Genomic DNA, 13,964 nt, shown 5'->3' on the forward strand with positions numbered 1-13,964 from the left:
GTCCTCCAAAGAGAACGACGTGCCATGATTGGTACAACACAACCTTTTCGGGTTTAAGCCACTGAAATCCAAATAAAGTCTCCTAATTTCATCTTTCTTTAATTCTTGTGGGCTTTGCCCCTTTCTCCCCTTGTCCCTCTGGAGAAAAGGAGGAAGAAGGACTCTCTGAAGTAGATAATCTTAGTATGAAAATATATATAGGACTGGGTCTCTTCAGTAATTTAATCTGTTGAATGTGTTCCAAGCGTCCCCTGATCGGAAAACCACTTTTTCTACCTTAACGCAAGAAAATTCCCTCCAAACTCTATTTTAGGCACAAAACCCATCAGGTTGTGCAGCTCAGTTATGAACGGCAATAAAACAGAATATAGAAACAAAACCAATGCCGCCTTCTGCATTTGAGAATTTTTGGCACATTGGATAATTAATTATTTGGCACTATAAGTCCGCTCAGCGATACCATTTTCAGCGATTCATGCAGATGCTAACGTGTTACAGATACCCCAATTCACAGTAAGATTTAAAACTACTCATTGGCAAAAGTAGCTTCCGCGCAAAGGGATCAATGGTCCTTCACGCCGCTGTCCGTCGGATTTCCTCGGACAAGGTGATCGATCTCTCCTTCCACTCATTGTTGGAGCACTTGGAGACGGCGTTGGCAGCTTGACAGAACTTCCGGAGGAGGATCTTCCTGAGTAGCAGGTAAACCCACGGATCCAGTATCTGGTTAAGGGAGGCCAAACGCACAGCTGTCAGGAAGAAATTGCATTCCTTGTGCAGTTCTGAGCTTTGGGCTTCACCCGAGAATCCCTTGCAGTGTTCAAACGATGTGTGGCTGAAGATCATCTTCAACATCGTTATCTAAGGAAAGTCAGGAGGAAAAAGTGATGTATGTTAAGAGACCGATATCTGTATGTCACTATATGCAAATACCCCTCAAGACAAAACCCTGCCAAGAATTGCTTTTTCCTCCCCCATCCGATTCAAACTGTGATCAGAGCAAATAAGCGTTAAGAGAGCAGCCCAGCTCGTGTGTGTGTGTGTGTGTGTAATGAGTGATAAACATGATACCTTTCAGCTATCTGTCTGATTTATTTACAGCTCTCATGCTGAAAACAAGGCAGCTCATGCTGCTTCCCAGCTCGGGACACAACTGAATCTGCGAGGTTCGAAATGGCCTTGGCTAGAAAGGGAAAGTACTGACCTTGCAAAATTGACTTAAAGGGACTCATTTTATCATTACCATATTATCACAATTACAAGGAACAGCTGAATACCTCATGATGAGTACAGCTCTTAAAAATTATGTTATAAACAGTAAATGTCAGAAAAAGGAATTTCAAATACAAAAAAGTCTTCTTTTTTTAAAGTTGTTTTAGTCTATGAATTTTAAATTTTAGAATTTGATTTTAAGGTAAACTATCTGTTTATGAACTGAGCCAAATTGAAAGAAAAAAGGTAATAAAGGCATTTTGGGCTAGGAGTCAAGAAAACAGAAAATAAATATTTTTCTTTTGCCAAAATCCACAGACTGCATTTTGTGTTAACCTGACCTGTATTTTCCTCCTCTCCCCCCCCAGTGAACACAGTGACAGATTTAGGAATCTGTTTCCCACAGTATCTGAACTCACATGACAGAGAGACACTATTTACACTGCAAAATGCTTCACACCAGTAGAAGTTTCTGTAACTGACGTCTCCCACACCTCACAGCACAGAGCAGCAAGCTCTGGCCTGGGAGCCAAAAGCTACACGCAGGTTGATCTTTTTTTTTTTTTTTAAATTTAATGCAAGCAGGTGTGGCAACATCTTAATTTACAATTCTAAGTACGCAGCGTAGAGCTATTGGGGTCCTGCCACAGGTATTACATGGATGGCACGTGTCAGAACACAAGCACTGATCAGCAGTAGTCAGAATACTCAGAAAAGCCTAAGAGGAGGCAGCTTTGATTAATACTTTCACCCCAAAATCTGTACTTTAAGGTAATTTTATCACTCGTATTTCAGTGTGAGCAATGATATGTGCTGTTGGTAACAGTACCAGCAGAGGGGAGGATTCCTTTTTCTTATGGGATGCTACACGGCTTACAACCTTATTGCACTATAATGACTCAGTCAACAAAAATAACAATACTTTGTAATTCCTCATTTTCCAAATGAAGACATAAACTTTACAGCTATCAGTGCCATGAGCCTTGAAACACAAGGGCACCTTTGCTCTCACGTTACAGCCTAGAGAGGTAAGACGCTGCCATAGGCTGCACAGAAACCCTGGGGCTGCTGAGGAGCGCTGCCGCACTCCCAGTGCGCTCCCAGCCCCCGGAGCGCTGCTTTGGCTATCCGTCTGCCGCTGCTTCAGCTGGAAATGGGGACAAACCTTTTGTTGTTTGTTTTTTTTTTTTTTTTTAAAGCTGGTGTGAGAGCTCACCATAGCTGGCGTCGTGATGCTCTCATATACTAATATATAACCACAGAAAATATGAAGTACATTTTGAAAGATGTCAGGTAGACATAATTTTCCATGGTTTAGTTGGTATCTGTTGTCTCGAGTTTTCTTCTGAGTTTTCTATACCAACTACAGCTGCTTAAAAATATATCACTTTAGAGGCATTTAGTTGCTTCTCTACAGATAAGCTACATTGGATTTCGTATCGGAGTGTTTTTTCCAGGGGCCCATAAACACGGGGACCAGAACGGCTCTGAGCAGGCACTTGGCAAGCGCCGTGCTGCCCAAGGACGTGCGTATCAGCTGTATGATGGGGAAAATACCTCTGCGCTGTGATGGGGAAAATACCACCCGGCTGTGATGCACAGTGAAGCGCTCGGGTGCTTCCGAGCACGGAAAAAGGCAGAGCTGATGTGAGGACGTGGGGGAGCTGCCAGCCGGGCTCCCCGCTGGGTACCAGGTCCCACCACGGAGCAAAGCATGAAGCGACCTGTCACTTGGGAAGCCACGGGCAGGGCCTGAGTGCCACACTGTCCTCCGAGGACAGGGCTATTGAACACCTCACTTTTCCTTGACAGGTCCTTTTTTTGCTTGCAAAGCTCTTCTGGGCATGACTTGAAGACCTCGACAGTCTGAATTTACTGCCTGGATATCCTGCAGAATGGAGATGCAGTAGGTCCGTGCATTTTGATGTGTCTGCTGTGTATGTCAAGGAGACGGATGCCTACGCGCAAGGGCTCTCATGTGCATCTCATTCACTGTCTTTGCAAAGGTCAGCGGTACCGTACACTAAATAAACTGGCAGCCAGTCCCGAAAACAGCCCGAGGGACGAGACTCGCAGTCAATTATTCACAGCCCTGTCCAACTTCTTGACTTCAGCCTTTCGAAAGAACCAAGACACCCCGCGCCAGCAGCAGCACAAGCCGAGTGATCCCAGCCACGGCTTTCCCACAGAAGGCTGTCTTCAGAGCGGAGCGTCACCCAGAGAGGTCACATCTGGACTTCTGCTGTCCCCAGAAACTGGGACAGTCAAAGCAAGAGGGACCAGGAGCAGAGGCTACGGGGGAGGATTTTTCCATTCAAAGGGATATTCTGGGTGCCAGATCAATAACCATGTGTTGACCTTGGAAAGACTTGGATGAGTCCGGAAAGCAGGGCAGCTCCGACAGTGAAATAGAACTGTTTTTGTTTCTTTAAATAGAAGCAGTTGAGGACTCCATCTACTACATTTAATTTAAATAAAATTGAAAATAAGCAACCACTGGTACAGCTTTTCAAAAATAGGGATAGATACAGATCCAGACCACATCAAACAGCCACTTGTGCACCAGATCCACACAACCCCACCACTTCCTCTGCCACCTCCACCTGTTTGGAACACTGTCACTGTCACCGTCACCGTCACAGCTCGGCCTGCGCTGCCTGCAGCGCCTGCCTTCTCTGCCCACCAGAGTCTGGCACACCCCACCTCCTGCCAGGGACGGCAGCATCCCTGTGCTGTAAGGAGCGGCAGCATTACATGAACATGTTGTGCCCACGGCACAGCCGATGGAAACCATCCCGCATTTGGCATTGCCAGTACGGGGATTACCTTCTCCCAGATCAGCTCTTCCTTTGGGAACTCTGCAATGGCCCTCGTTTTGCAGACCTCGTCGTCTCGTTGTTTTGTTAGGGAACCCATGGAGCTATAAAAATATCAGGCTAATAAAATACATTTCCCAAGCAGACAACTGCTGCTTATTTTTGGTTTTATTACATAATATTCCTTTACCGGAATATTTGTGGGACCAACAATTGCTCTACTGGAAATTTTATTTGTTTGATATCCTTAGAGGTTTTTTATCATGGCCTCTGCCGGTCTTCTAAATGAATTAAAAGAAGGACTGCAAAAGGTAGAGGAACAACATCAGGTGGAATAAAGTCAACGGAACTACACAGTTTATGCCAATAAAAAATATGGCTTAAAACGCACACAGTAATATAGTTGATAATTGTATTTATTCAATTAGAGTAGATAAAACTTTACTGTTATCACTGAACGTAGTTTTATAATAACACTAAACCTCCACCGCCCTGGTTTTCAAACTTACAACCAAAGACAAGATGTGGTTTCTGAGATGTGTTTTCTGAGATGCGTTTACAGTGTTTTGAATAAAGTTGGGCTGTAGTACCCAAGAATTTTTCAGTGTTGTTTCACAGGCTCCCCAGCTGGCAATTAATTTTACACGGGCAGCCTGTGTTACCCCAGGGACTCCCAGGCAGCTCACTATCATAGTGCAAATAGCGCAGAATGAACTTCCATTGCAGTTAAGAAAAAAAAGAAAAAAAAATCCCAAATATATTTTTCTGGTTTTACAAATTATGCTGGAAACTGCTGCTATCTGCAATAAAAGATGGAGAATAAAACAGTTGATGTGCTTAAAGGTGCATATTTTTCAGCCAAGCAAGAGCTGAGTAGCTGCTCTGGAACGCGGGGTAAGAATCTGACGGGAAATTCCTGGTCCCAGACTGCAAAATCTTTTCTTGACATAGCTTCCAAAAAAACAAAACATGTTTTCTATCCATCATGAAGACAGGAAGACAGGAGGATTCACCCTCTTACACTGCTTCTTCTCTCCCATCAGCCCTAATCTGCTGCTTTGATAATTCTCTCACACATAAAGAAGCGAGCCGGGGAAGGGACAGAGGATTCTCCTGATGAAATGCAAATAGTTAGTGGCTGTGGTAAGCGACGCACGGAAAGCCACGATGGAGAGGATATGATTTTGCCTTGCAATCGCTAACAATATCTATAGTCACATACCATCTTGTTTTAAAATCAAAATTGTAATTTTGTCTCATTAAATTTTTAGGACTCTCTTCCGCCGCCTGTGCTGAAGCTAAGGCGGAATGAGAGACTTCAGTTCGAGCAGGCCAAATGCCACTACAGACCCTGCTTGTGGACTCCTGAAGGAGAACTTCCCATTGCCTGGCATGGATTCCTTTTTAAAAGTAGAAATACTGCCCGTCGCAGGCAAAGCTAAGACAAGTCCAGCCAACTAGACTACAGAGGGGTGCGTTTGGCACCCGCACCACCTTAACCTTGGTTCTCTCCTTCACTGTACCTGCTCGTCCATCAGACCAACAGTAATCCAGAAAGGATCTAAGTTATACGGCACCTGACGATCTATCTTTGTTAGCAACCTTCTTGCAGTAGGGCAATGCAAACCCTCCCGATATGCGTGGACCACAGACGGACCGCTACGTCCTGGGCAGAACCGCTTCTCAGAGCCGGCTCGGCGTCAAGGCCACGCTGCTTTCTGCTCCGCACATCTGGTGCGGGCGCCGGCGGCACGGCAGGCACTGCTTCCATCTGCCACCCCACTGGGAACGCGCCACCACAGCGACCTCAAGCACATCACTTCTCTGTTCCCGAGAAACATACGATAGCAAAATCATTTGCAGTCCTCTTGGAGAATTGCTGGAGAAGGCTGGGGATTTCAATAAGACCATGTTTGCAGAAGGATAATCATGCAGGAAATCATGACAGGGTCCCATCAAAGCCTAGCAGGATTCCAACAAACTGGGTCTAATTTTTCCTGCTTGCTCGTGACCTTCTCTAGACAAATACAGTCCAGCAAAATCCAGTCTTTTGGCCAAACGGAAACGGTCAGTATGCCGGGGCAGTTCTGAAACAGGTGGCTATTTCAGGCTCAGAGGGAAGCGGAGCGTTAGTGGGAAGAGTTACTCATTCATAGAAAAGGAGCGTCTATTTTCCCTGCGGCTCAGTGTCTTTTTTTCTAAGTGAAGGCGCTTTCCCTAACTATGTTTTGCACACCTAAAAATATTACAAAAGAATATATTTTTAATAAAAATACCTATAAAGGAGAATGTATTTGACTTCTGTCTGACAGGAGGGTTAAGGAGGAGTATTTTAGTAGGAAAAGCAGCAAAACACCAGAGCATTTTGGCTTTCGATAGCCTTAAAACAACTCTGAGTGAATAATTCTGTAGCTCAGAGCTCTAAGAGAATTATGATGAGAATTTCAGTTTGTGCTGCACCGGTGTTTCTGTGCAATCAAGGAACAGCTTACTCTATTCTACCTCAGACTCACTTCAATCTGCTGTCAGTTTAGTTCAACAGTTATGCTCCACAGCCGAGCACCAAAATAAATAGAAGATTAGAACTGAAAACCACTTATGATAAAGCAATAGCTTAAGTGGAGCGTTTTCCCAGGTTCTCCGTGCTCAATCCCAGTAAGATCCTGAGTGCACAACAACAGGAGACAATGCCTGCATTACGTACGCACTGCCTCTCTTCTACCAACTCCGGCATAAATCAAGAAAAGGCGGGACGCTTCGTTAAGCCCTTTAGAGCACAGCCACTATCATCAGAAGTTTCACTTTTCTGTTAAATCACACTTGATTTTGTAATTTTTATCAACAATTCAGGTCTAAAAATACTGTCTGTGTAAAAGGGCATTGTTTACCTAATAGTAGTACTTGTCAGAATCCATTAGCTCTCAGTTATAAAACTAAGATTTCTTTAATAAAAAAGAAACAAAATATCTGAAAATCCCTGGATTCCTGTTTCAACTAAATTTCTTAAAACTGCTAAATGATGCAGCTGTAGGTTAAATGAGTTCTACAATCTGAATTTTCACTGAAAATGCCCTTGCATTACTCCATAGTCACTCCTCCAAAAATCTGGCCTCTTATTGCCAATTTGTACTTCGTAGTTGTACAGAAAACGCTGCAGTGTATGTATAAACACACTCCTGGAGTCGCAACCCTGCATTTCGAGAATACGAAGACTGGAGAATATGCTGAGTAGACAGGGAAGCTTTTCAGAACTCCACACGAGATACATGCTTTCAAGTGTCGCTGCGGCACCGGGAAACAAACTGTTGACAAAGCCACTCTGGGTCATGGCAGCGTCGCCCACGCCATGGGGCAGCAGTCCTCCATGCGACCGCAGCACGCCTGCAGAGCCTTTGCCAACCAGCGTCTCTCCAGCTGGCCCTGCCTTTGACTGGGAGCGCCGGGCTCCTCGCCCGGGGAGGCAGCTGACCATCCGTGGCCAAACCTCCGAGAAGCCCTGCTCTCTCTCACCAGCCCCCCCAGCGCTTTCTGGAGGTGCCAGCGCTGTTTACGACACGCTCTCTGACCTGGGCTCTGCTCCATTAACTCTGCCCACAGATCCAGTCAGTCGAGCGGGAGCAGCTCTATCGCTTTGACTTCTGACTGTTCCATCTGCAAAAATGCCACGGGAAGCAAACCCCCATGAGGGAAGCAAAGCCCCTGCATCCTCACCGATTTTTCGGAGTACTCAGGTTCTGAAGAAAGAGAAAAAGCGTCCCTCGTCTCAGGGATTTGCTCTCGATGCTACAAGGCTGGTTAAACCCTCCGGTGCAACACCCCCGTGGCCCCGGGCTGGGCGAGGGAGCAGCAGGGACCTGCCGCCTCGGCTGCGGAGGGAAGCGCAGAACCCACATCCCAATGGAAAGACTGCAAAAGCGAGGGCTGGGAGGCAAACGCACTTCTTTCATCTTAATAACTGCCTTCTAATTTTTTCATCTGCTTAATCACGGACAGGCATGCGACAGTTAACTTCTGCAGAATGAAGAAATCCTGGTGTCTCTCCTTGGGACCCAACCGCAGGCGCCGGCGGCGGTGCCGCAGCAATGCTAAAGGCGAGCACAGGTGTCTGGGGCTGCGGGCGACCCGTGCGCAGAGACACAGGAACGGCGGCAGGGCAGGCTCCGGCTTTAACTTCGCAAATCTAACGCTGCTCGGGGTGCGAGGAGCAGAATGTTATTCTTTGCTCTCAAGTTCTCACCAAATTTTCAGTGCGGTTTCATATTTTTCTTTGGTCACAAGCTGTTAAAGATCTCTAGAAAGTTAACCTACAGCCTCCGACTTATTTTTGGGGGGTTATTTTGGAAGTTTGATGGCATTTTAATTAATTTACAAGGACAACAATAATAATGAAATTTTTTTCCTCCTATTTTTACCTCATCCCTATCGGCCATTAGCTTTGTCAGCCATTCCTCTTGCCACAGCCCCATTAACAAGAGCTCAAGTTCTCAGAGCACAGGAAGGAAGAAAATTCCTTCTCTGCCCACAAAGTACCTAAGTTCAAAATGACCACAGCCAGCTTCAGCCCTCTCCTGCTTACGGATCCCAAGCACAAACTTTCCAAAAATCATACTGTCCTTCGAGAGCAGAGCACGCTGACCTTTTTAGATGGGGTGCCAGGCTCCCCGGTGTGCCCTTGCCCCACATGACAGAAAGAGACAGAGATTCAGCTTCCTCCGCTCCTAAATCACGAGGAGGGGTTTACCCCTGTGGGACAAAAAGGGGCGTAAGTGAGGAATAACACCACAGTGGAAAGAAATGCAAGGGTCCTTTAAAAAACCCCAGAAACATAAAGCCGTAAGTAAGACACCGTGAGCAGTCTGCTGAAAGCCAGAGGGCACTCTCAAAGTCACAAGTCGCACCATTTCTCATAAAACACCCAAGTAAGTTTTGCTACAAGGTGGGAGCAAATAAAAAAGCGTGCATGGCTGTTTCCCATGAGCACAGGGTTCCAAACACAGCAAGGTCTCGATAAACTTTCCCACAGGTTCCCCCAAATAAGGAACACGTAGGTTCTGGTTCCCCTTGTCCCATCACCTTCAGACCCCTGCGGTGGTGGCCGGCAGGTAGACCGTGCCGGGCAGGAGCACCCAGCGCGCCATCCCCCTGCTGCCAGCCACCCCCCTCCCCTGGGAACCTGCCCCTTCTCTGCCCCGAGCCCCGCCGTGTCCTGCTCCCACACCATCATCTCCTGGCGTCCTGCCTTTCTCCTCTGTACAAGACTCTCATTGTCCCTCCTTTTCCTTGGTCTTATTTTTCCAAATGCACTGCATCTTGGACCCCTCCCGGCTTCTCTCCTACCGGCCTTCCACACCTGACATCCCCCAGGCTCCGTCCCCGTTTTTCCTCTCCTGAGCGGCCCTTCACGGCCATACTGTCCACGAGGAACCTGAACCGCTGGCGCCTCCCACCCTGCCCAGGCCGGCGGCTCTCGGGGCCAGCATGGCCTCCTGCCCTCACGGAGGGACCCCCGGCGGGCAGCAAGGTGACCTACCAGCAGCGGTGACCAGCAGGCCGAGAGGACACACATGATCCCCAAGAGCTGGATCAGTGTCTCCATGGCGATTCGCCCCCACTGCTTGCTGGAGCGCGACGCGGTGGCTTTGGTCCGACAACGAGACACCAAGGCCTCGATGGTGGCCAGGTTGCAGGCCACCGTCACCACGAGGGAGAGGAGCCCCAGGACGGTGAAGGTGGAGGCGAAGAAGAGGCTGCCGGTGAGCCGGCTGTCGCCAGTGCTGATGAAGCACCATGTGCCGGGCCACTGCAGCGCGTACTGGCCCAGGCCGGCCACGGGCAGGAGGGCGAAGGCGAACACGGCCAGCCAGATGCCGAGCAGCACCGCCTTCGTCACCCGCGTCTTCATGTGGCTTGCGTACCAGTGGGGCGCGCGGATGGCCAGCGTCCTCTCCACGGCCATGGCGCTGGCGATGAAGAGCGGGCAGAGGCCGAAGAAGGTCATGCTGAAGCCGAAGAAGGCGCAGAGGTGGCCCGAGGGGTCGACGGCCTCCCAGGTGCGGTCGGACAGGTAGACGGAGATGACGATGGGGCTGGTCAGCAGCTGCCCCAGCAGGTCGGTGACGGCCAGGGAGCCGATGCACAGCAGGAAGGACCGCTTCCGCCGGCTCTCCTTGGCCCGGTAGCTGCGGGAGACCAGCAGCATGGCCAGGGCATTGCCCACGATGCCCGTGATCATCATGGTCAGCGGGAACGCCACCGAGACGGCGCCGCAGCCCTCCGCCGCCCGCCCCGTCCCGTTGCCCCGCTGCCGCATGGCGCCGGGCTCGGTGCCGTTGGGGCCGCCCTGGCACTGCCGCCCCATCCCGGCGGGCTACCGTGGCGGAGGAGGAGGCGGCAGCGGGGCGGCGAGAGACCGGCCCATGTCGGCCAGGAGCGCTGAGGCGAGCGGCGGCCGAGCGGGAGCCGTTATAAGGCGGGGTGGGGGGGGCGGGCGGAGGGGGCCGGCCATTCCCGCCCTGAGGGGAGGGGAGAGGCGGCGCGGCCCGGCCGCGCAGCTCCGCCGGTGTGGGCCCCCTCAGGGAGCCCCGGGAGGGGTCTGCGGACACCGGGCCCTGTCCCGCGGCGGGGATGACCCCCTCAGGCGGCCCGCCGGGACGGGGAGGGGGACGGGGGGCTCCGAGGCCGGTCATGGCGGGCGGGTCGCGGGCTCTGCTGCCCCCGGGCGGCGGCGGGACCGGGCCGGGGGGAGAGGGGACGGCCGGGTCGTGCCGAACTGCTGCCCAGCTGGTAAAGTCCTACGAGCAGAGACTCCTAATCTCGCTCCATCGTCCCTGGGGGTGTTCAAGGCCGGGTTGGACGGGGCTGGGAGCAACCTGGGCTGGGGGGAGGTGGCCCTGCCCAGGGCAGGGGGTGGCACTGGATGGTCTTCAAGGTCCCTTCCAACCCAAACCATTCTGTGATTCTGTGGTTCCTGTGAAAGCAGAGTTAACAGTTTTAAGAAACTTTGCAGGATAAAAGTGCTGTTAACAAAAGACAGTTTAAAGTACTGCCCTGCCCCGGTTTTACGTTGTATGACTGAGCTAAACCACAACGTGGGGAGAGCCACGCTTCTCATAAATAAGAACCACATTAGAAGTTATGGCTTGCCTCATAAATCATTGACCTGCAGCTTCTTTGTTAATCCTCTACTTTCTAGACCACGTACTGCAACCCGTCCTTCAGCGACAGGCCCCAGCCGCTAACCCTGCCGACACACAGCGGGACGGCGTTGCCAACCGAAATCCAGTGCTGGGAACGACGCCCACGCTGAACTTGGGTGTATGCAGCTCCAAGTAGAAAGTAAGGAAAAACGTGAGACAAAATATCCTTCCCCCCCCTTTTAATTGCGACATCGACACACTGATTTGAAGCCCCTGTGGGTTCGGCGCACGCCTCCGCTGCGTCCCCGGGAAAGTTTTTGTGCCACCGTTTGGTGCTGCGACAGGGGTGTGTGCCCTGCAGTTGTCACAGGGGGAATGGTCCCAATCAGCGTAGGTGGGCCTTATTGCTGGACCTGCTCCATACCCAGCTTATGAGACAGCATCAATTTATTAGTTCCATTTTCCAAACTAAGTAGCTTTTTAAAAACAAACAAACAAAAAAAAGGTGTAAGCAACCTCTTTTTCCAATCAAAGCACTACTAATTTTGATAATAGGACAGGTAAAGTGAGTAAATTGTGCAGGACTTTGTTTAAAGCTGTTGTCATAACTGGACTGTTACAGGAGCATTATTCCCTTCCATTGCTCTCTTGTCCAAATTTCAGAAAAGTCTGCACAAATATCTATACTTCCATACTTAAAAACCAACCCAAACCAAACACCGTATTAGCTGTTATTTCTGACTAAAGAACAACAACAAAAAATCCTTTACTTTAAAGGAATTCCAGACAGAGAATTCTATGACCAGTGATACATTTTGATTAATGCTCCAAGAACAAACTATGGAATTGATTACAAAAATTTGTGGCAGAGCTTCTTCCCCAGAAGCATGTGAAAAGTGCAGCAGAGACTGACGCAGCAGTAGCATCCCTGGCAGAGAAAGTGCCCAGCCAGGAATGACTTGAGAAGGGAGGTCCATCCTGAGGTGTTACCATTAACGGCCGGGAGCGAAGGTGCATTACTGGGGCTGTAGAACTCGCCTGCCCCTTATAGCTTCCATACACTTCAGTCAAACTTTATTTCCATTTAAAGTATGTTTTCGTACTGCATAAGAACATTCACTCTAAGATCTTAGTAACTCAGCCCATATCTGACTTGAAAAGGACTCAAGCATTGTATTTCCTAGGGGAAGATGACATTAAATTGTCGCCGTTACAAAGTGAGGTGCTTATGGAGAATGAAACTTCTGCTCCGAACCCCTCCATTTACATCTCATACCATCCCAGGAGAGCCAAACTCCATGGGTCAGCTCTTGATTTTCGAACTTTAAGAAGCCTTTTCTGATACCTGGGTGAAAGGCACCAGGTGTAATACACTATTACTATTTAAAGTTATCCTCCCATACTTGCTATTTGTTTTTCAATATCTGTCTAGCAGTGCTACATTGAAATTGGAAAGGTTTCAAATGTCAACAATATTAGTATTTTTCATTACTGGCGGGCTGATGATCCTGCATTGCATTTAAAAGGTGATCTTTTAAAACACTGGCCTGCTAACGAGCAACACAAGCCCACGCTGCTACATGCTGCCCCCCACCCTCAGAGAATAAGGCATGGGAAACAAGCAAATAAATGCCTAATGCCCTGAAAAGGATGAAAGCGTTGCAGATTATTGGGCATAACAACTAATTTGCAGTAGTTGATTATAACTACTACTGAGCCTAGGGGGTGAGTGAGAAGCCAGACTTAACACAGCGACTATTTAATCCCTGGTGGTTGATCACAATCACTTGCATCGGACAAGAGCGTCCAGAAGTCAGTTACCTGGTGTGGAAACAAAGCAAGCTTGTTTTAAGGTGTACCAACACATACATTTTAAGGCTTTTTATTATTGATTATCCATCTGAAGAAAAAAGAAACATTTTTCAGCAGTGGATTTTACTCTGTTGCCAAACTTACATAAAATTAAAGTCTACTCTGCTTTTGCTTAGACACACTTTCTAGTTTTCAAGTACCACAGAAGAATGCTTATTGAAAACCAGTTACCATTCATGAATAGATCTAATTTTTCTTAGAAAAGCACATTAGCCCTAAACTTAACCTAATCAACACTTCCTCCTTGGCCATGATGGTTGATAAAGCTGCACAGAAACGCCTGCTCATTTCTATAGGCAGCAATTTATCTGACCCAGTGGCTGAACTGAGGGCAAGGGAAATACCTTCTAGGTAAAAGGGAAAATGTACTGCCAGGCTACTGGAAGTAATCGCCCACCTGCCCCCGAGCCCCACACAAACCCCTGACTACAGTAAACCCACACCTTCCTACTGCCCGAGCTTCACCTCACTTTGTGGCTGTTCAGACAGGGACCCTCTTTGGTTCTAATAGTTTGGTTCTAATTTATTTGCTGATACTGTAACTAAAAAAAGAGATCATCTGTGTCACTTCTAACAGGCCTGCAAAGACTACCATAGTCGCCGTGCCTTTGTATTTTAAAATGTAAAAATAAAAATAATTTAAACATACCACTTCCTCTAAAAACTTTGTGAAAAGAAGATACAGAACGAAGATACAGAAGAAAATACCTTGAAGTTTTGTAAAAGCTTATTTCAAACCTGCTGCCCTTTAAATCCAAAGGTATTTTCAGTACTTAAAGAACTCAATCTGAAAATTTACGACATGTGGCCAGGTAAGTGGAGACACTGCCCTTCCTGCAATGCGGTAACACAGAACAACGAAGTCTGTCAGTATAGGGTATAATGAGAAATTTGCTCGTGTTTCCAAGAGAACGCACTCACTGCACAG

At 48.4% G+C, this 13,964-nt stretch overlaps 1 protein-coding gene across 1 annotated transcript; it reads right to left on the minus strand.

The window, feature by feature from the left end:
- Positions 1-473: 473 nt before the first annotated feature.
- PTGER3 (prostaglandin E receptor 3) lies at positions 474-10,386 on the minus strand (the record flags this gene model as incomplete). The annotated part of the gene is made up of 2 exons (XM_082484080.1): positions 474-861; positions 9,559-10,386. 2 exons carry the CDS (start codon positions 10,384-10,386, stop codon positions 574-576), a joined length of 1,116 nt encoding a protein of 371 aa, XP_082340206.1. The 3' UTR covers positions 474-573.
- Between the last annotated feature and the right edge of the window lie 3,578 nt (positions 10,387-13,964).

The sequence above is a fragment of the Vanellus vanellus genome (assembly GCF_965231255.1).
Source record: "Vanellus vanellus genome assembly, chromosome: 5".
NCBI classification, from domain to species: domain Eukaryota; kingdom Metazoa; phylum Chordata; class Aves; order Charadriiformes; family Charadriidae; genus Vanellus; species Vanellus vanellus.